The sequence below is a fragment of the Limulus polyphemus genome, unplaced genomic scaffold, assembly GCF_000517525.1.
Source record: "Limulus polyphemus unplaced genomic scaffold, Limulus_polyphemus-2.1.2 Scaffold1491, whole genome shotgun sequence".
Classification (NCBI taxonomy): domain Eukaryota; kingdom Metazoa; phylum Arthropoda; class Merostomata; order Xiphosura; family Limulidae; genus Limulus; species Limulus polyphemus.
Window position 1 is genome coordinate 140,264 of NW_013667101.1, and position 22,610 is coordinate 162,873.

The 22,610-nt window shown below is 31.4% G+C and overlaps 1 protein-coding gene and 1 long non-coding RNA gene across 6 annotated transcripts in view; one reads left to right on the top strand and one right to left on the bottom strand.

The window, feature by feature from the left end:
* The window catches only part of LOC106463820 (probable ribonuclease ZC3H12B), an 86,009-nt gene extending 69,862 nt beyond the window's left edge, over positions 1 to 16,147 (top strand). For all 3 annotated transcript variants that reach the window (XM_022391427.1, XM_022391429.1, XM_022391428.1), the window contains exons 3-6: positions 1,149 to 1,288; positions 4,746 to 4,980; positions 9,901 to 10,163; positions 13,342 to 16,147. In XM_022391427.1, coding sequence (XP_022247135.1) covers positions 1,149 to 1,288; positions 4,746 to 4,980; positions 9,901 to 10,163; positions 13,342 to 14,477 — 1,774 coding nt within the window. In that variant the 3' untranslated portion in view covers positions 14,478 to 16,147. The remainder of the gene's footprint in view (positions 1 to 1,148; positions 1,289 to 4,745; positions 4,981 to 9,900; positions 10,164 to 13,341) is intronic.
* On the bottom strand, positions 14,333 to 20,988 carry LOC111086851. Of its 3 annotated transcripts, none has more exons than XR_002611572.1 (4): positions 19,537 to 20,988; positions 16,798 to 16,915; positions 14,730 to 14,902; positions 14,333 to 14,466 (listed from the first exon to the last, which is right to left on the bottom strand). It is a non-coding gene; the product is annotated as an uncharacterized LOC111086851 (long non-coding RNA). The 3 variants fall into 3 exon arrangements; XR_002611573.1 differs by lacking the exon at positions 19,537 to 20,988 and adding an exon at positions 18,522 to 19,049; XR_002611571.1 differs by lacking the exon at positions 19,537 to 20,988 and having other exon boundaries at positions 16,798 to 19,044.
* Positions 20,989 to 22,610: the final 1,622 nt, after the last annotated feature.

Here is a 22,610-nt window from a genome sequence, read left to right on the forward strand (position 1 = left end):
AAAGGCTACACTAACAATTATATGTGATGTATGTTTATTGGGGGGGGGGATTAAAGTGTTCCAAAATGGGACATTAATTTCTTGACGACCCAATAAACTTAATAGCAATATTTCAGTTACTTGGACAGTTAGAATAATCAAAAATAGTAATGATCAGAAACCCTAATTTGGATTAGTTGATTACTTTTGTGACTTGTGACACTAATCAGTTAAGCTCAACAAACTTGAATTAATAAAAATAATAATAATGAAAAATCATAATGGAAGTATCTCAATTACTGAATAATTATAATAATCACAAATAGTAATAATTGGAAATACTAGTTGATTACTTTGCATGACATTAATTGATTCTTATCATAATTGATTACTCAATTTAATCACCTAGTGATGTAACAGAATGCATCTTAGACCATTACTCTATCTTGTTACAGAAATATCCTAAAAAAAAAGCAAAATATGTAGGAATGACGAAGTACATTTTCCATAAAGTTTTACCTGGTGATTATAGATGTAGTTAATAATGATGATGAGGTATTCATCTAGAAATGTCATGGAACATATAGAAATAAAGGTACATTATAAGTATGATAATCAGTGATTAGTTAATGAGTATTGATTTAGTTTTGTTGATCAGTGAAAGCTAGTTCAGTGTCAGAAAGTTATTTAGTGTTAGAAGTAAAAAATTATCACATCTATTTTGCTATTCAATTACTTGGTGAATTAACGTTGTTTATCAATCAATTAGCTTTGTGAGAGAGTTTTATAAGCTAGATTCATGTCTTGCAGTTTATATTGAAATATATTTGAACTTATGCCTACATACAGTTGTGAATTTTATGTTGAAAAGTTTGTTTATGAAATTAAGCCTTAGAAATGAACATGGCTGTAACAAACATAAGTGTAGAAATAAATTAATTGGTTATCATTATGTGGACTGGACTAGGACTGATACAAGGGAAAATAATGGTAATGTAAAAATAACCTTCTCTTTGGAAGGGGAAATAAAAATTTTTTGGATGGAGCAAAGGTGATTGGAGTATTTTTATAGCAAGGAAAGTATTTGTAAAGTATATTGCTAACATTTTTATCTTATGAAGAAGATTATGAAGTTTATGAAGAAAAACTGTATATTTCTTTGTTTGTAGTCATGGAAACAAAGAATGTTTTTCATGTCGTGGTATTCAGTTGGCTGTGGACTGGTTCAGAATGAGGGGCCATAGTGAAATTACTGTATTTGTACCCATGTGGAGGAAAGAGACATCTCGACCAGATGCACCCATCAAAGGTATGCCTGTATTGATTAACATTTTTATTACTGATCTATTAAAAAGACATCTTGACCAGATGCTCCCATCAAAGGTATGCCTATGTTGATTAAAATTTTTATTACTGATCTATTAAAGAGACATCTCATCCAGATGCTCCCATCAAAGGTATGCCTATGTTGATTAGAATTTTTATTACTGATCTATTAAAGAGACATATCATCTAGAGCTCCCATCAAAGGTATGCCTATGTTGATTAAAGTACTGTTTGTGGCTGTTTTTTTTTTTTACACATTCTGTATAACCCTGGTGTTCAAACATAGCTTTACCACTGTTTTTATTTTATTGTTATTTTTAGGCAGTAGAAATATTTGTATAAAACATCTTATAATCTTTGATTCCTTTATTAATTTTGCAAGCATTATGTCAGATCTTCATTTTTTACCAGCAAAATGAAAGAATTATAAGTAGAAATGATAAAAAGGTTTCAGAAAAAAAAAAACCTATTGTGATATTAATTTTATGAATTTTCCATTCTCTTTGTTCAAAAGTTAAACTAAAATGATTCAGAGCTGAAAATAATCTGTTTTGACAATTTCTAATATATTTATCTAAGATAAGGTGAATAAAAGTGCCTGTAATAAACTTGTCTAGGTTTAAAATAATAAAAACATTTTGAGATTTTTTTTTGTCATATACTGGTTAGTACATGGATGAAGCTAATAAGTTAGTCTTATGGTACAATAATAAAAACCATGCATTATGACATTTTTTGTCATATACTGTTTTACATTGAAGTAAGTATGAAGTCAGTCTCATCTATGCATAAAATAGCCAAATGTCTATTTGTCTGTCATGCTCTGTATTACTGAATGGTTACTCATACATAAAAATCATATATAAAAATTCTTATTTTCAAGAGTACCTTACAGGAAAACAGGAAAGTATTCATTTCTTGAATTTTCTGTAATTTATTATCATATCAATATTGATCTGTCAGTCTTTGTATGTGTAGAAAGGTCAGTCTGAGGAAAAACTTACAAAGAACAAAATTGTTTTTTTTTCTTGTTGTTGTTGTGAGGGAATTTCATTAGAAAAATGGGGACTTCCTGTGTCAACTGATTGAAAGAATTATTTTTAAGATAGGAGTATGAATAGAAAAGATGTGCAAAGAGAGGAATATGTTTGAATCAATATGTTATTGTTTGGTTTATATATGAATATATATTTTTTCATGTTGGTATTATGTACATGCATGATTTTATTGTACCACGTTGGATAAATTGATTTGAATTGAATAGAATATTTCTCCTTTGATGCTTCTTATAGAAATGACAATTGTCAAAAAGCTTTCACTTCAGTAGTAATCTTTTCTTGCACTCAGTAAAATGACAAGGAATGGTGGCATCCAGCAGAAAAAAAAATCCTCATGGCTGCCTGGTGAACCTGAGCACTCTATTGTGCTGGATGCACTATTGTATTGAAACACAAACATTTTTGTAAGCAATGCATTGCAGTCAGTCTCCTTTGCTGAAAAACAAATGCAATGAAATATTCCTTATTGAAATAATACATGGAATGACAAAATATATTTGTAAATGGCCCACTAGACAATCACATTGCATGCATATTCTGTACATTTGATATTTATTCATCACTATTTTTAGGAAAATTACCATTAAATTGTTTCAATGGACGTCTGTTAGTGTTACAATAAAGCTTTCCTGAAAGACAAAAAAAAATTAAATTTATATGTATGTGTATATATATATATATATATATATATGCAAAAAAATACATTTGTTAATAATGTTTAAATATGTAGAAAATTTTTCAGTATGATTTGTTGTTGATTAAATTGTGCCTTCAGTATTATCTGAAAAGACATTTTGTATAAATGCATGTATTTGTCTAAAATGTATTATGTAAAAATATGAAACTAAAGATGGACTTTCATGAATAGGTAGTTTACAGAACATTGTATTCAATGTTTCAACAAATCTTGGCCTGGGAATCTTAAAATTAACATTATATAAATGGGGATTGTACATATGATTAATAATCTCTCTCTCTCTTTTCTATTTTGAATATGAGTTTGCAGTTTTGGTCAAAGCATTGCCAGGCCTGAATGCAGTACGTTTGAAAGAGGGTTCTAATTTGTGAGATGAAAAACCAATACATATTGTGTGAAGCACAATCAACATGCAGAAGAATGTTACTGTGTAGAAAACATTAAATACCACAAGCAGCTGCACTATAACTATATAAACACAATTTTTGTACCTCACAAAAATAGGGGTTTCGCCGAACCCCTTCGAACTCCCACTGCCCATGTGCATGATTGTTATCTATCATTGGAAGTTCCAAATTATCTTCTATGTTCTTAGGTAAAAAGTATTCTGATCCAAATGCTTGGATTTATTGCTTTTTATAGGATCCTAATGACAGTTTTGTATTAGTAGTTATGCTTGTTTGATTTTTTAAACTTAGATAGTTTGTGCCACCTTCTCACTCATTCTTATTTTATGGTAGGTAAAGTACTAAGTACAAGTATAAAATTTCATGTTTCTTCTTTAAAAAAATATACAATGTATTAAATATTAGAAAGAAACATGTTTTTAAAATTCACACAAGTTTTTATCAGTTGTACATAGTAAAACTTTTGTTTATTTTATTCATTTCTTGTATGTCACCTGATGAAATGTGAATAAAATAAACAGAAGTTTTACTATATACAATGTTTTGTTTTTTCAATAACAAATGAAGATGGTAGAAAGCTTTTACTTTATAAAAAGAACATTAATATTTATTGTCTTTCTTTTATACAACTGGTTCTCAAACGTTTTTTGTTTCTGAACCACCTCCATGTTTTTATTTTGGTGGTCCAAAATAATGGTCCTATACATTATGCTGCTGCTTCCTTCGTGTAATCATGTAACCTTTCCCTGGACCTACTGAAGTGAGTATGCAGACTACAGATTCAGAACTGCTGTTCTATACTCTTATAAGTCAGAATAAGCAAACATCTTTTCTGTTATGTACTGCCTTGAAAGAAGATTTTTCTCATATTCATAATGTGTCTGAATATTTTTCAAAACCAATAAAGCTAAATGACATTGGATCACCCAAAAGAGTTAATCATTTGGCTTTTTTTCTTATTTTGATGAGAGATTAGTAAAGAGATATTTCAGAAAACCTATATGCAAAGAAATTCTGCAAATAATAAAGAATCTAATTTAATGCACTTTTATTGGTTATATTTTAATTTTTGCAGTAAATCTAAGGACCAAACAAATGTTACATGAGCTCAGTGAAGAAGAGAGTTCTCATCTATTTTAGGTTTATTCAAATTTACTAAAGAAGAGGACTATTTAACAGAAAGATTTTGAGGTTTGAAGAACTTGTATGTTTCCAGGTATTTAGTTTTACTTTAGATTGATGATGAAATATTAAGCTGTGTTTGTATTTTTATTGTAGATCAGGAAATATTACTTCAGCTGGAGAAAGAAAGACTACTAGTATTCACTCCTTCAAGGCAGGTCAAAGGACGAAGAATTGTCCCTTATGATGACCGCTATATCCTGAAACTGGCAGCTGAAACTGATGGAATTGTTGTGTCCAATGATAACTACAGGGATCTTGTGAATGAAAATCCAGAGTATAAAAAAGTTGTAGAAGAACGGTTGTTGATGTACTCATTTGTAAATGACAGGTATGTGGGTACTAGATTATTACTTGAACATTAATTCTTTATCATTGAACTTGTGTTACTTAGGAGATTTCATCTGCTTTCAAAGCACTATTTAGAGGTAAGTCTCCACAATTCTGTGAAAGTACAACCTATGTAAATGTTAAGTGATAAACAAAATTGCTTTCTACATTTCAATATAAGGTAAGAGATTTCACTTAATTTTCCACCCAAAAAATGTCAGTTTAAAATGTTATATACAAAGTAATTAGATACTATACACAGCATTTTTATTTGTAGTTGTGCTATTAAAAATGCTAACATGAGACAAAAAACAACTGGATTGAAAATTACATATTGTGATTTATAATTCACAAAAACATTTAATGTAGCAGTGTGTTTTTAAAGATATACCAGAGTTTTCTACAGCTAATTCAATTGTTTAAGAAAGTTATTGATACTCTACAGAGTGAAAAGGTTTTTTAGTCTCCAAGCATATCCACAATAATTTGTTGTCATGCACAACAAATGAAAAAGATTTCGTGTTCGTTTTTCATGTTCCTTCCCTAAAAAAACAGTAAGCAGGAAAACAAAAACAAATTTCACTTGGGTACATATAATATGGTGTCAAGTTTTTGAGCAATAATTTTATTATTTTCTACATGTTTCTATTTAAGAATATTTATAGTACTATGTTATATTAATAATATAATTTGTATGTAATATTAATGTTTAAAAGATATTTATTATCAATTTCAAATATGTATTCCTATTATGCATTTTTTATACTACAAAAGCATTGTGAGTTATATGATGAACTTTTCAATGTAAGATTTCATTGTGAAATTTAAGTGTCAAAATATTGATAAGTAACCTGCCCATTAAAGAAAAGACTTGTGTGTTAAACATTGTTTGACATCTCTTTCAAAGTCTCCTATTTTACTTTGCTGTTTGGTATTAGAATATTACAGTATTTTCTCAAAGTGAGTAGTGGGCAAATATTATAGAAACTAAATATAGGCATTTTTCACCACAATACTTAACTCTTTGTCTAACGTGTAAATTGTTTTACTTTATACTGAAGTTTCCTATATTTCCCCTGAGGAAAAAATAAATAACTAAATAAATACCTTCATCAGAATAAAGTTGGATAATTTATGTTTTGAAATAGAAGATGCAACTCTGCCTGTCCATCCAACAGCTCTCCACACCAAAGCACTTCTATCCATACTACACTTGATGGTTAAGTTACTAACATCATTAAATGACAAAAATGTTCATTGCAATAGGCTCCAGGTTACTGGGATTGCTCTTTCACGTATAATTGTTTAAGTTTGGAATTGTAGAGCAATTTTTTGTATCAAAATGTAATTTGGATGAGTATAGGTTGTTGTTAATCCTAGTTGTAATAAGCTTTATACTTTAATCAAGCAGTTTGGGAAATATCAGATTCAGTGAAAAGTCTCACTCTATTCAGGTTTATTTAGAGAACAAATCGTACAAGGTGTATTCAACATCTGTAAGTAAATGTACAGACTATACAATGCAGTTACATCAGTATTTTACTTGTGTATTGCAATACACAAACCACTTTACTTTTCACATGCATTTCTGTACTGTCCACATAAAAAAACAGGGAGAGTTAACTTCAGATTCACATATTTTTTGAAAGAAGCAAACAAAATTGCAAGGCATGCCACTAGCCTTACACACACCTTTTCATTCAGCCAGACAAGCATATAAAATATTCTGTGCGCATCCCTTTCCTTGAAATATTTCGCTGATATTGCCGCCCACCATTCCATCCGACCTCCACCTGAGAAAATGTGGCCTTTCTTTACCGCATCATCAGTAAGCTAGGTGTGTTAAATTACCGGCCCTCGGCATGTACCTCCCTGTTGAGATGTATCTCGAGCCATACCGGCTACGTGGGTCAGGGACGTCTCCGTCATGCCCGCAGCGGATGCCCACGCGTCACGTCAGTTTTAGTCAAGGCCAAGAAGAAACTAATCAGAACCTTGAGTGTTATCCGTCGGAAAACTGATTTTCTGTCGTCTTTCTTTTTATAGGTTGGGAGTTTTGCTGATATGTGTGTGTCGTTATCCCTACAAAACAAGTGACCAACTTTGTATAGCCCAATGGCACTGCGATTTGAATAAGAAATGTAAATTGTATCTTTAGGTTACATCGCAAGTATAGTCATTCACATTCACACTGCTAACATAAGTACGATGTTATTTCTAAAAGCTTTAGAATTTTTAAGTTTAGTTAACAATTTTAAAAATATTTACAAAACAAAGAAGTAGGTAAAATTACCCTAGAAAGTAAGGTTATATCTTATGTCCTTCCACTTAAATTGGAAAACGTTTTCTAGGTCACTTGAGAAAAGTAATTCATCTGATTCAAGTATAAATATTTTTGTTTATGATTAATCAATTAAAAATACGGAATATAATTTTAAAGTGGCAGCGTTCTTTTAGCGGAAGAAAACATAAATAATCAAATGTAAAACGCTGATGTAAAATTCTGGGAAGTTTACTTGAAAAGTGACGACTTTTAAACTTAATTCTTTTGTTAGATCCTGCACGGAAAAGATTCAAGTATCTGAAAATTTGGATTTTTTTCAAAGATGGAGTGTTTAAAGGTCTTGATTTTTGGTATTGTTTTCAGAGTTTAAAAAGGCTTATTTTTCAAACCACAAAAAATTTATTGAAACTAGAATTACTCAGAAAAGTACAGAAAGCTGTTTTACTGCAAACCAAGAAGTGCGTTGCTTTAAGGGACTATTTTGAGAACCAAAGATAGAGTATTTAAACGATACTTATTCTGTAATTCAGTGAACGAACGAGTAGGTAGCTTGACCTCGAGCTTGCATTGTTTGTTTAAAAAAAGCTTTTATTGAACAGTTTTCTAAGTGTGATTTAAATATCTAAATATGGCAGTTAAATAGATGTATTCTCAGTGGTGTTTCGAGCTTTAACATATATTTTTATAAACATCAAAATCCAATAAATACAAAAAAGTATATATTAGTCTGGCAAAGTTAACAACTTAAAAATGCGTTCGCTATGTGATAACAACTTTGGCCAGCAACAAGCGATATTCTCTGTTCTTTTTTATGTGACGTACTGGTTGTAAAATCGCACGTTTTGGCCGTTCCTTACCAGAAAAGACTTGGGATACTTTTACAAATAAATAATTCGTAGTTGAAGAATATATGTTGTTTAAAACTAACAATAGAAAATGGATAAAAGTAAATAGTATGTACATATGGTTTGTGTACTTACAAGTTGTTCCACTAACATTAAAGGTCTGATACTAAGTAAAGGAAAAACTTGCTGTGTTTGTCAGAGGAAGTTGCAAATCCTCTAGGGAGAAGTCATGAGAAGCGCCATCTGAGGTTGCCCTCACTGCCATAAAGAGATCAGTCTGTAGCTGACTGGGATGGGCAGGGGTAAGGGTTAGTGTAGGAGCGTCACGCGCTAGCTAAGGTCGTGGGAATCCCGCGGCAAGTTACCCGTGCAACGTGACGCGGCTGCACGATTTGCCGCTGTTAGGGCCCCAAGTCATGCTTGGACGTAGGAGAGGCTTTGTTACTTCGTTGCTTTTGTTTCTGTTTAAACACATTTATCCTTCTAAACATTTTTGGCAGAAAATAATTATTTTTTATAACACGTTTTCTAGTTTGTCCATCTCCATATATATATACATTGATATTAAAATATTTAGATTGTTTAGAACGTTCAGAATGTTTTGTTTTTTTTTACTTTCTAGATACATGTTTAGATTTTATACGAAGACGGCATATTTAATTTTCGTTTGAGTTTTATTTTTCTTGGAAATACTGTTTCTTTCGTATCACTTTAAGTACTTTGAAAATTTACACCGTATATTTCTTTTCATTTAAACAACTGTAAGAACTGTTTGCGTAAGAATACCCTTTAGGGCTAAGAAATTTGATATTCGTGTTTGTAATAGCATTATATCTGTTAAAACTTTATCGTCCACAAAGGTAACTAACGAACTGTGTATGCTATTCTTGTCGAAAATAAAAGTACTAATGTATTTCTCGTTTTTATTAATGTGAATTAAAATAGTTGTTATTGAATCTAAGATAACAAAACAGCAATGCATACCTGTTACTGTGATGACTTGAGACTGTGTTAATGTGTAGCTGTATCCTAGACAAAACTAGTATTTTCTCTGATGTAAGAAAAAAAAGACACAATATCAAACTTATGTTTATAATTTTTTAAGTTCATAGAAGTTAAATTATTGAATTATTCCACTCATTCATGTGATGATTGACCTCATATATGCCTGAAAAGTGCACTTGACTCTGCATTATATATAAATACATGTGTTAAGTTAACAGACTGTTTCTAGAGTGCTGTTTGATCAAAAAGCATGACACTATACATCTTAATAAAGAAATGCTTAGATTAGATGATGTATTAATAAATTCAGTATATAAAGTACAAAATGTAAGAGAAGCTATCCAGGGTTGTAATTTGGACTGATCTAGTATGAGTTCAGGTTAGGCACCACATTTGTCAAGTCAGATGTTCTTCAGGTAGTGGTAAGCCAGGCAAGTAGCCTTGTTTATCATTTACTTTTATATATATCTCCTTGTACAACAATTACGTAAGTTATTTATTACAATAATAGCATGATGTATATGTAACATTATATGAAAAGTACATGACATACACCCATTAATAACACATAATATTTGTGACTTTATTTCTGGTCACCTTTTTTACAGATTAGCAAATTTGAGCCAATGATCATTCAGGTTTGGATGTCAGTGCCTTTATATTTTCTGATTATCTGTACTTATGACCCTTGTTTCTAATAACTCAAATAGTTATGTTGGTTAACAAGACATACTGGTATTATACAGTAGATTTTATTTGTTCATGTTTAAAACTTGCTATTGTCTAGGTTCATGCCTCCAGATGATCCATTGGGTCGGCATGGACCGTCTCTTGAAAACTTCATTCGGAAGCTACCAAAGGCTCCAGACACACTCCCTCCACCCTGTCCATATGGAAAAAAATGTACTTATGGTAATAAGTGCAAGTACTACCATCCTGAACGAGGCAACCAACCCCAAAAATCTGTCACAGAACGTCTGGCAGAGCATGCAAAGCAGCAACTACAGGAAGTTAAAGCTCGTGGGCTAAAAAGTCGAGACTCCTCTCCAGGTGAGTACTCATTTAGTACTGTAGTAGAGGCTTAACTTTTGGCTTTGAATTAGTTTTGACATCTTCTGATCTTTGCCCCAAAGATATATTAGTTTAAAACTTAGTTTTTTTCTCGGTTGGTGAATTTAGTTTTGGTAGAAAAGAAGTAAAACGTTTGGTGAACAGTTTCAGTCAAGCTATAAAATAAATAAGGAGAAATAAAAATTAATAATTTAGTTTTTTTTTAAACTCGTATTTACTCTTGTATATCAACATTTTTGTAACTTGGACTATGTGTTTCAAAAACAGGTACTACTTATACACAATAATAAAATTGTGAGCTAGTTGGGTATATACCCTCCAATATCTGTATATCACTAAATTTACAAGGTTGGAAGTAAGTGCACAACCCCATTACTTGTTCCTGTTGACATCATTTAGTAAGTATATAACATTATTCATTGGAAGAACTGAATTAACTTCAGCATGTCTATTATGAATTAACCTGACAGAATTGTATCTGTAATAGTAAACAGCAAAATATTTAAGATATGACTAAAACAATGCAGCATAAAAGAAGTTATTTAGATCAATGTACTGCATACAGTGACCTACAATATTCATTCTTCTCCTGAGGTAATTTTATAGACCACTGTATTCAGTTCTCTTGGGGTAATTGTTACTTTACTAATTTTCTGGATGTAACAATATGTATAAAGACATTAGTGAAAATGACAAGGCTTGTGATAAGTTCCACCTCATTTTATAACATGGGGTAGTGTATTTTATTTTTTTAGCTTCATTGTACATTTTAGTGTAAGTATGAGCTATTTTTGTTTTGTGAGTTTTCATCTATTACTAGATTTCCTAAAGTCAGTAATTTAAGCATAAATTATGTCATTAGTTTTGTATTTTTCTAACTTGGATTAATGTTTGGGCATACACACATGTATATATATAGAGAGGGAGAGAAAGAGGGAAGAGAAACAGACCAGTTAGTATTTAGCAAAATTTATTACTTCGTGACTAAAATGTAACAAAAACTTCCATGCTTAATTATGTAAAACAATCTTGGCTTATTATATTAATAGAGCTTGACGTATTTTTCTACATACACAACATTTTACAACTCTCTCTCTTTAGTTAGTTGTTATGTAAGAGAGAAAGTCTTAAGTATTACCATTGTGTTTCTTATCAAATAAAAGACCTAATTTTAATATCTGGAAATGTATTTTGAGCACACATTTAAAGATATTAATATGTATTAGTTCTCAAAAAAATACAAGTTATTAGATTATGAACACCATAAAACACCACATGTAGAAAATATTTAGAAGGTATTCTGTTGCAGAACATGCAGTTGGTTGTGTTGAAATAATTATCATAGTATAAATAAAGCTAGTAGTAAGCAAATGTTAGTTTAAAAGTTTGTAACTACTATAACCTTTATGCCCTGTTACTGCCCCCCCCCCCAACAAAAAATTCAACTCTCCAATTAGGGGCCATGATGGCTGCATAGTAAGGGTGATAATGATATTACAATATTCAGTCAGACAAGAGTAGCCCAACAGTGGGTGTTGCTGACTGCCTTCCCTCTAGTCTTATCAGTTCAGATAGCCCTTGAGTAACTTTACTAGAACATCCAAAAACAAAACTTTTTATCTAACCAAAAGCCATTGGTTAATCTACGCATCTAATATGCATGCTATTATCATTAGTAATACAGATGATTATCAGGAAAGCAAGGTATATACTATAATTTTAAAAATAAATCACAATTTGATAGAGAACTGGAGAAAAATTTAATGTTTTATAGACTGTCTTTGCTCAGTTGGGTGAAAGTACTGCAGAATTTTTTCCTAATAATTTTCTAATTCATATTTTTAATCCAGCACTTATTAATTTTATCTTTGCTGTAAACTGCTATCAAACAGATTTTACCTCCACCTGTTTGTCTGTCTGAAGGATTGTTATACAGCATTTCAAACATTCTGCTTTATGTAAAAAGTGAAATGGACCTCATCAAGCTATTCAATCACCACTTCATATTTTGCCTCCTTTTTTTTTTTTCACTAACACCTGGAAGATAATTGCTCTTACAAAATAAATCCACTGTAATATGTAGGCAAAAATGCCTTTAAATATTTCTTTATGGGTTTAAACAGGAATGAAGCTAATATTTAATCTCTTCTTTCAAAATGTAAATAATATTTTAGTTTACCAACTAGTCATTCAGCCTTTGTCACCATTGATTTTTCTTGATTCAGTATTTAGTTACTCATGATCACTTGTTGAATTTTTTTACAACCAAACCAATTGTGCAGCAACACTAGCAATATGACTTTTCTGGTACACTATTTTCATCCTTGCATTATTCATTAAAAATAAATTATGAATAGTAATGACTGTAATACAGTAATAAAGATTTTGAATATAGGGTATGGGTAAAAATAGCTGACAAACTTTCACCTCAATAAACTTAATATTAAGACAGAAAATGCATATAAAAGATAACAAGTTTCTGTTTAAACTGAAAATATGTCTTTATTTTTCATCTGCAATTACAGTCCTTTTTATGTTCTGAATGTAATGATTTTCAGATCTATGCCTGTTTGATACTATTTATTACTTGATTTTGGCTGTTTTAGTATGAGTCAGTGCCCTACAATATTCTACTTATATGGAATATGTGAATGTGCATATTATTGATTTAAAACCCCTTTAACTCTTTTTCACGGCGGGCTATGGCAATTTGTGGAAATCAAGTTGCAAATTTCACTTGTACACCAAGAATGATGTCATTATAATTAAGTGTTTTTACTAAAAATATGTTATTTATCTATTGTAGTTACTTGCATTCAAACTATTAACAAATCAAGTGCAAGGTGATTTTTATTTTAAGTATAAAAATACTTTTAATCTTATAGTTTCATATTTCATTTGCATAATCTCTCTAGAACCTCCTAAAAAGATATCAACATTTTTGTTAAGGTAAATATTTATATTTTATTTTTCATTTTCCATACCATATCACTAACTAGCTATTATCATCAACATAAAATGCAATGAAATAATTAATATTTAGAAACAGAAAAAACACACATCCTTTTAAATTTTTTGCTAAATTTGTAATTTCAAATCATTTCTTTTTTCCTTTCTTGTCCTTTACCACTTATTGTTCATTATTTCAATTTTACAGGTGATAAGCTGAAGACTAAGAGTCTTCCATTATCTGGTACATCATCGTCACAGCCTAAAATGAAGAAGCCTTTGTCTAGGACCAAGTCTCTTGTACCATCTACACTTGTTAGTGCAGAACTGACTGATTCTGAAAATAGGCAACCTGAAGGATCATTTTCATTCAGTAACCCAGTATCAGGAGGGCTGAGTAATCTGGGTCCACTTGGTGCTTCTTGGTCTGATATTCCTGCATCTGCTTGCAGCTGGGCTGCAACCATGCCAAATCTTCCCCAGAATATATGCAGTTCACAAGCAGAGCGATTCCTAGATCCTAGTGCTGGGGGCCACTTAACTGTGGCCAAACGTCTTTCTGATCCAGATAGCCAACGTGCTCCAAAACAGTCTTTCCATTCTCCTCAACCTGTCTCATGTGTTGGAGAGGAAGCCAATTTGCCCTGTCAGCTTCAGCAGAAACTTACTCTCAGACCTTCATTTGATCCTCACTTTCTCTCAGTTTTTAGAGATGGTAGTGGTCAGAGAATGCGGACACCTGATTCTCAGGGTCAGAATATCCAGCAACAGGGTCATTCTAGAAAAACCCACCAACCCTTGACTAGATTAGGTAGTGAAGGCAGGCCATCACCCACATTTCTTCACCCATGGAATCATGTAACATCCCCTACCATTGCAGAGCATCAGAGCTTGACAAGGATTGCCAGTGCCCCAGACTCTTGTCAACAGTGGCCTCCTGCACCTGCTGGGATGCAGCGTCTTAACAGCACTTCTGACACAAGCCTCAATCTTTATCCAGATGTTCAGACTGCTGGGTTACCTTCCCAAGGACTAGTACTTGCTGGTTACACTGGTAAATCATCACCTCAAAGACACTGGTTACTACAGGGTCAAGGGTCAAACAGTGCTCTGTGGACAGACTCTGCTGTAACCCAAAGTCATGGCATTGGTCATCCAGTCAGATCTTTGATCCCAGCCCCAAGACCAGATGTGTTGCAGGATGATTCTCGGCACAAAGTTTTCTATCATTTGTCATCAATTTTTCCTGCAGAGCAAGTAAGAGCAGTGATGGAATTAAATCCAGAAGAAACAAATGCACAAAGAATCTGTGCTGCAATCTTGACCATGTTCCCTAAAGGATAAAGTTTTAGAAAGTTTTCAATAACAGTTTCAAATTCTTTTTGATATTGATTTGCAATTAACTTGGAAAATATTTTACCATATTAAGTTATTTTTAAACCTTGAACAAATAAACTATTTTATTATATTAAAAAATGTTTGGCTTGAAAGCTTATGCTTGATAGACAATAATAAGATCAAAATTATTAACTTGTTTACTCAGAAAGTGAGTATTATGTTGGAAAAACTTCAAGGTTTTTGAGCTGTTGACTTTACCTGTTTAAAAAGAAGAATGCTACTGCTTAGTAATTTGTGAACAGATTGCAAAAAAAATTACATGAACAGGTATACAAGAACCAACAGTAACAAATCAGGCCAGTCAAGAAATCTTTTAGGTACACATATTTCTAGTCGTTTGTAGCTCAAGCCTAGTAGATGATTCCTTTATTCTATCAAGTAGTGAAAGAAACAGCATCATCAATACCGTTTAATGATAAAAATTAAAAACAATTTTTATTTTCTAGTATAAAAATAATATAACTTTACCTTAGATTGTTTCCCATGATAATTTAAAGTAATTGGAAGAACTTTGTTTATACAATGACATTTAGCATAACAAGCTATTTCATTTGTAGTTTTTCAAATAAATTATAACTGTTTAGCGGATTCTGTATATGGTACATTATCCCATACAACGTAATGGCAAAGGTGGTTAAAGTAGTATTACTCAGTAATGAAAATGTTGAGTTTTGCTGCTAGCCTTAAGCACTAATTATTTTAACTCTGGTGGTAGAAATGTTAACTACAAAAAACTATTAGCTAAGTGATTGCCATTTGTTCACTAACCAACAAATAGACAAGAACTGTCATTATAACAACCATTATGGTGTTATTATTACTGTGTATAGAAGTATTGATTATTCTGGTTCCAGCACATCTCATATTCTTCAATATTTTGTTCTGTGTGAATTAAATAATGTCTGTCTGTTATCAAAAATGAAAACTTGTGTGGGAAATGCAGTTTTATTACTTGTACATATATGAATTGTGTCTACACATTTTGATAGTGTTGTATAGAAGTATTGACCATTCCAATGTCACAGCACTGTGATAATCTTAAATTGATTTTAGAGCACTATAGAATTTTTCACCAAATTTTATGGGTGCTTATATAATAAAATTTACTGTAAGTCATTATGGTGTATAGTGCTTGCATTAAGTGTGGAAGAATGTTTTGTATTTCTTCATTTAAATCTTACAAAAATGTTGATATTTGTTCTTACATAATGTTAATAGCAAGATTTCATCCACTAAAATAATAACACAAGATTTGATATCTGATGACTTATGATGAAAATGTCTGTAAAGAAGCCACAGTCATAAGGTATAGTTATATAGCCAATCTCTCGTGGGGACAGATGTGACGGTGGTGGGGATGTTGAACTTGTGCCCATTATTACTATGGTGATTTGTTCTATGTAGATTTTTAATTCGTCCTAGCAATGCTGGATGATAGAACTGTTCAAACAATACTATGTATTGCCCTGATGAGTATGGGCATCCTAGCCCAAAATGTATGTTTGTTTATTTGACCTGAACATAGATATCTTAATGTACACTGTTTACCAACCATGTACAGCACTGTCTTCATCTGAAAATAATAAACATATTTTATGGCTGGTGTTTTTGTGTAATAGTGTGAGAAAATATTACAGTACTATGCTAAAGGAATTACCTACCTTGGATTTGAATTAATTTTTTTTTTTATCTTTTGTAAAAACATAAATTCCAACAAAACTAATAAAGATTAAACTTCAGAGAAATATATTTAAAATAATTAAGCATAAAAAGTAAATTGACAAAAGAAGATACCATATAATGGCAAAATGTATAAAAAAGTAACCATACAAAGGTATCTGGTCACCACAATAACTCAAGAGTTATTCAGCAAAAGGATTAAGGTATAGTTGAACTTGTATGGTTCAAGTAAGAGAAATGAGACTTGTAATACACAAAAAACTTTTTATGACAGACGGAAAGTGAAATAAAATAGACTGGAATGTATAAAAGTGCATGAGAAATTGAATTAAACCTGGAAGAAATTGCTGAATTGAGAACTAAATCTAAAGAGCAAATGAAACAAAATTAATTTAAACATTAGAATTTAATGTTAACTGAATGAAACTTAAAAGTTATATAAACTTGGATTTAATGTAATTAAACTAAAAGAACAAACGTAACTATATGCATGACATGGTCAGCAAAAACACTTTGAACAAAATCAAATCAACACAACACTTCATATGTAGGTATTGGTTCTCTAAAAATCCAAAACTGCTCTCACAATTCGTACAGCTTCCTATAGCTGAGACTGCAACATTCAGAATTTGGATGTATCTTCCTTTGTGAACTTGTACAACAGCCTAACACTGAGGTGACTCAGACCACCAATAAGCCATTTTCTGGTGGGGAATAAACTTAGATTAGCATGTGCTGAAAAAAAGGCTAGAACATAGGTATAAGTTTAGCACATGACCAATAATAAATTTCCTAATTGCAAGCATTTAGTTTCTGAAACTTTTTAACTATAGGAGAGTTTAGTATATGATACTTGCCTCAACAAAATACTGTTTATGGTAAAACTGATAAGAAAAGACAGATAATCTCAAAGAATTTGGAAAGTTCTTCAAGCTATGGTGATATGCAAAGGTTTATGTCTGATGAATGTGACCTGACATGCCCTAGTTGTTAGAGCACTTGCCTTGCAATCTCCTGATTTGAATACTGTCATCAAACATGCTCCCCCCTTTCAGCTTTGGGGCATTATAATGCGAGTCAATCTCACTATTTATTTTTTAAAATAACCCAAGAGTTGGCAGAAGGTGGTGTTAACTAGCTATCTTCCCTCTAGTCTTATTGTTTTAAAATTAGGGACATCTTGAGTAGTTTTGTGTGATATTCAACAAACAAACACAGGTTCTGAAGTATTCAGGATCTAACTTCCTGAAGTAAGTTTACTTAATTAGTTTCAACAACCTTGATTGGGATAAAAAAAGCAATAGACAGTAAAATTCTTCATGTTAGTTTATATACAGTAGAAGTGAGATACATGGACTTATTAAATATATTCATGGAGAAGAATTAGGTGTATATCACAATGTGTCCAAATTCACAAGAGATGAAGAATCATAGTTTCAACCAAAGACATTTTAGAATATCTTGGAATTCATAAACATAGGTAAAAAATCCACAAAACAAGGTCAACCTGATAAATACTCCACATAAAGTGAGGACAAACCAAATTTAAAACCACCACGTGAGTTGAGGCTTGTAAAAAGAAAAAGCTAATATGGATGCTAAACTTGACTTTCAGATATATTATAATCTAATTAAACACCTCGCTCTCAAGCATTACAAGAATGCGTTGCATGTTTTAACACAATGATTGCAGGTATGTTGTGCTTTATTATTATAGAAATTGTATTTGATAAAAGAATTTGATATGTAATGACAATAAAAGTATGACCAATACAGTGAAAATAATTATTAAGTAAATCCTCCACTTACAAACCTTCTAAATTCTCTTAACGAATTTGTCATTACAATTTGTCCATCACAAACTATTATCTTAGGGACACATGTCAAGGGGTATTTAAAATACATAACATCCATTGAGGATGCATTCTACCAACATATTCCATGTGTTTGACATCAAAGTTTGGTTAACACAAAATTATGTACAAGATTTAGTTGATGGGAATTGAAGTTTAATGATGAACAGTAGAACGATGGCAGCAATAACAAACATTTGACACTGTGTGTGTGTGTGTGTGTACAGTAACAAACAATTACTATACACACACGTGTCAAATGTTCATTGTTGCTGCCATCGTTCTACTGTTCATCATTAAACTTTGATCCCTGTTGAATGAATCTGTTGCTAATGTTATTAAATGGTGATATGAGAATAATACTCTATAGCTATTTTGTGCTAAAGATGGAATATGTACATTCCAAAACTTTCAAGACTTGAATTAAATGTTTGTTACTGCGTATGCATCATATTACCTGAATTTAGAGCATTCTTGTTTTGGACTGTCTGTTCAAGATAGCAAGTTAGTTTTCTTGGGAAATTATTAGCCCTAGATTAAACAAATATACTTCTAAGTTATTTTTACACTCCATTATTTGCCATCCATCACTTAACAAGGTCCCGAGGAAAACAAAGAAATGTAAGTATCATCAATATTGCAATTAATCCCACTAGTTCTTACTACTGAGGTACCTTATTTATTCACACATAGAAAGTGAATAATTTCACCAAATTGGTTTGGTTAATTCTTTATACTAAAAGTTTTTAAAGGGTAATAAAATTACTCAATATGATGAAATATGTGGATGCCACTAACAGTGAAGGATAAGTTTAAAAGTTAGTAATTTAAAGGTTAAAGACAGCAAAACCATAAGAGGCCTGCAAGTGAAATTTTGGCAATTGTCAGACAACTATATATCTCATGAATAGTAGTTATGTACTTTCCTGGTCTAGACAGGCAATTTACTAAAAGGTGTAAATGTTCATACTGCTTACTTCGAGTGAGAAAGTTGTGATTATATATTGTGTGGATGGATTAAATTTAAAATTATATTAAATAATAAATTTTTAACTTTTCCATTTTAAGTGTATAGTGTTAACCTTACCCCAAAAATTGCAGTACTCTTGTGGTACTTAAGTACACTAATGTCATATAGAAAGATGTAAGTAGCCATAAAACACTGTAATGTTATGCAGAGTAATAGTTCAAAGATGGACAGTTAAGGAATTACAAATACACACAAGTGAACAAATAAAACAGATCTTTATTCATACAAATAGCACGTATCATTTGTTTTTAACTTAGTGGCTGGTTTCTATATTTGATTACTCATCTGCTGGAGCTGGAGAGAATTTCCTAAATGTCTACACAAGCCAAAATCATGAATAACATCGAGAATCATGCAGATATCCCACTTTTACGTCTGGCTAAAGTTCTAGTGCAGTATCCTAGTATTCTTAGATTTAATTATTCTAAATAATCATACTAACTTGCCATTGTATGCATATCACTCCTTGAGATGTGCTTGCTAAACCTCAGGGAGTAGACAGGTCAAACTGGTAGAAGCTTCCAAGATGTAGCTGTCATAGTATGTAACCTTTATCTAAGCAACTGGATTATTAATGTACATGATGATATTTGTGCATATGGAAATATGCTAACTACATGCAGAACATTTCCGAACAAAATTAAGAAAAATTACCTGAATTTATCTGGATAAAGGTATATACTATACTAATTACAGACGGATAAATTATGATATCAATATCACCACCCTCTAACAAATTCTATTAAGCTTAATTCTCTAAATCTGTTGTCAAAAATGTGCAAAAGAACTGCCTTTTATACATTTAGCAGGGAAGAAAGATCTCTTAAAAATTTCTGGACCCCAAGATGTTTCATTTTGGCACAGTTAATCAAGTTTCTATGCCAAGCTACTTACCTATGTTTTTGTTAACCTCTTCATCTATTTGATTGAAATAATAAAAAATCAAGTGTACAACTAAAATACAGTTTTATTCTGCTGTTTAAAACTTTACTGTATATTACTCCTTGGTTCATGATTGTTTTTTGTAAACTTCTCTAGTGTTCACTTACATTTTAATATATGTTTTTACCTAATATGATTAAGTACTTGTATCTGTGAATTTTATTTAACAATTTATCCTCAGTGATTATCCTAATCTTAGCCCAAGCTTGAATGAATTGTTAGATTTTCCTTTGTGAACTTCAATCAATAAACTGTTATGCATGAGTTGGTGATAAGTGATTATTTTAATCTTAACCCAAGCTTGAATAAAATATTCAGGTTGTCCTCTTGTTTTAAGACAGAAACTGAGGAAGTATATACATTATTTAGAAATTTTTCATGCTATACATCTTTCATTTAGAGTTCCCTAAAACAACAGTATTGCTTAAGTTCAAAGACCCTCTTGGTTCTGTTTATTGAAAGAACGTTTGGGAGTCAACCTGCTCATGTATCTATGTCTAACATCTACACTATATTTTCAGCTCTAGTTTGTACATTTCTAAAGTTTTTTTTGTAAGAAAAAGTGTTCAAGTTAGATTTGAAATCCATCTTTTGTCAGTGGTTCCCAACCATGTTGGTCCACAGTACAGTTGAAACAAAAATGTTTTAAAATATAGTCTGAAGTATATTCTTTTACAATGTAATTTAAAAAAGTACTTTAAAAAATTAATATTGTACAATGCTGTTAGTGAAATTTTGGGAACGGAACTAGCTGGTCCTCAGTTGGAAAAAGGTTTGGAACCAATGATCTATGTTATACATATTCTAAAATCTTAGTATGTTACACTCAGAATGAGTAATGATTTCAAACTATTCCTGACCTTATTAAACATACCTTTACATGTATTTGTGTGTTATGTAATTACTCAACAAGAAATATTGTTAGGAAATTACATTTTTTTCACAAAAAATATATACATATTTTGAACATAAAGTCAGTTATTACTCAATAAAAATATTCAACAGTGACACAAATTAACTTTATAAAAGAGTCTTGTAGAGTTGTGATTTTTCCAATACAGTAATTTTTAGAACACTATTTGTGTAACATTCTGCTCTTCTTTCTTAATTTCCTGCTTTGTCAAAGTTTTATGCATTTCAGTGAATCAGTCCACTTTGTATGTGAATTGTTCTAAGCAATGATTATAATTTACTTTGTACTGTTTGACATCTATGATTGTCATCTTCCTATTCTTAGATTAAAGAAAACATAAGTAAATTTTTTTCTCTGAATTACATATAATAATTTGTTATGCAAGAATTGTAAACAATAATTATATTAACTCTGACCCAAACGTATATGAATATTCAGGTTTTCCTCTCTGTGAACTTTAACCAATAAATTGTTATGCACATACAAAAGGCCCAGTTCTTCATTTTTGGAAAAATTAGATGTATTTAAAAAATGTTTTTTCAAGATATAGTAATTGAAAAGTACAAGCACAAAATTTAAAAAACAGCTTTATATTGTTTTTTGACTATAATAAAACTTAGATTTCTTAGGCTATCAATTAACAAAATTATTATACTCACTTAAGGTAATATTACTTTAACTAAACACGAATATCTATTCCTAAATAGACAATACTACTTGAAATTTACATCTGATATGCAAAGCCTTTTTGAATATTAAAAAACTGTATCTGTTTTATAAAATATGTTCATGCTTAATAAGCTGAAACCAAGGATATGAACCAGAGTTATTTTATTAGGTCGTCAAGAAATTAATGTCGCATTTTGGACCACTTTCATTAACCACCCCCCTAAAAACGTACATCACGTATAATAGTTAAATGAACCGCCTAAACGTCACGTTGGTGTAGCCTATGTAATGTGTAAAGACACACATTCGGCATGTAATTCTGTTTGAATACAAGAAGGGAAAGAATACCTCTGTAGCCACAAAGAATATCAAAGAAGTTTATGTAAATGTTTTGAATGTTCGTAAGTGTCAACGATGGTTCAGCAAATTTTGCTCAGGTGACTTTAGCCATAAAAACTGTGATGGCAGGGGCCGACATGTTGGAATTGATATAGATGCTCTGAAGATGCTTGTTGTGTCTAACCCAAGGCAACACACTCGTAAAATGGCATTGAAATTGTATGTTTCTCATAAAACAATACGTAAACATCTAAGCAATATGGGAAAACTCTATAAAGAAGGTGTTTAGGTGCCTCACGAACTCTCTGATGATAATCGTTTCTGTGAACGTTGCTTCGTCTCTTCTGGCACATAATGCGCATGAACCATTTTTAGACAGAATTATCACCGGTGATGAAAAATGGATTTTCTATGCGAATATTAAATGCCAAAAACAATGGCTCAGTCCTAGACAAAAACCACTTCTGATCCAAAAACCTGGATTCCATCTGCAGAAAATGATGCTTTGCATTTGGTGGGACATCAAAGGAGTAATTCATTTCGAACTTCTCAATCCACAGTGAGCTGTCAATGCAGAGATCTATAGTCAGCAACTGGAATGTTTAAATCAAGCCACTCACCAGAAACACCCTTCACTCGTCAATCGGAAAGGT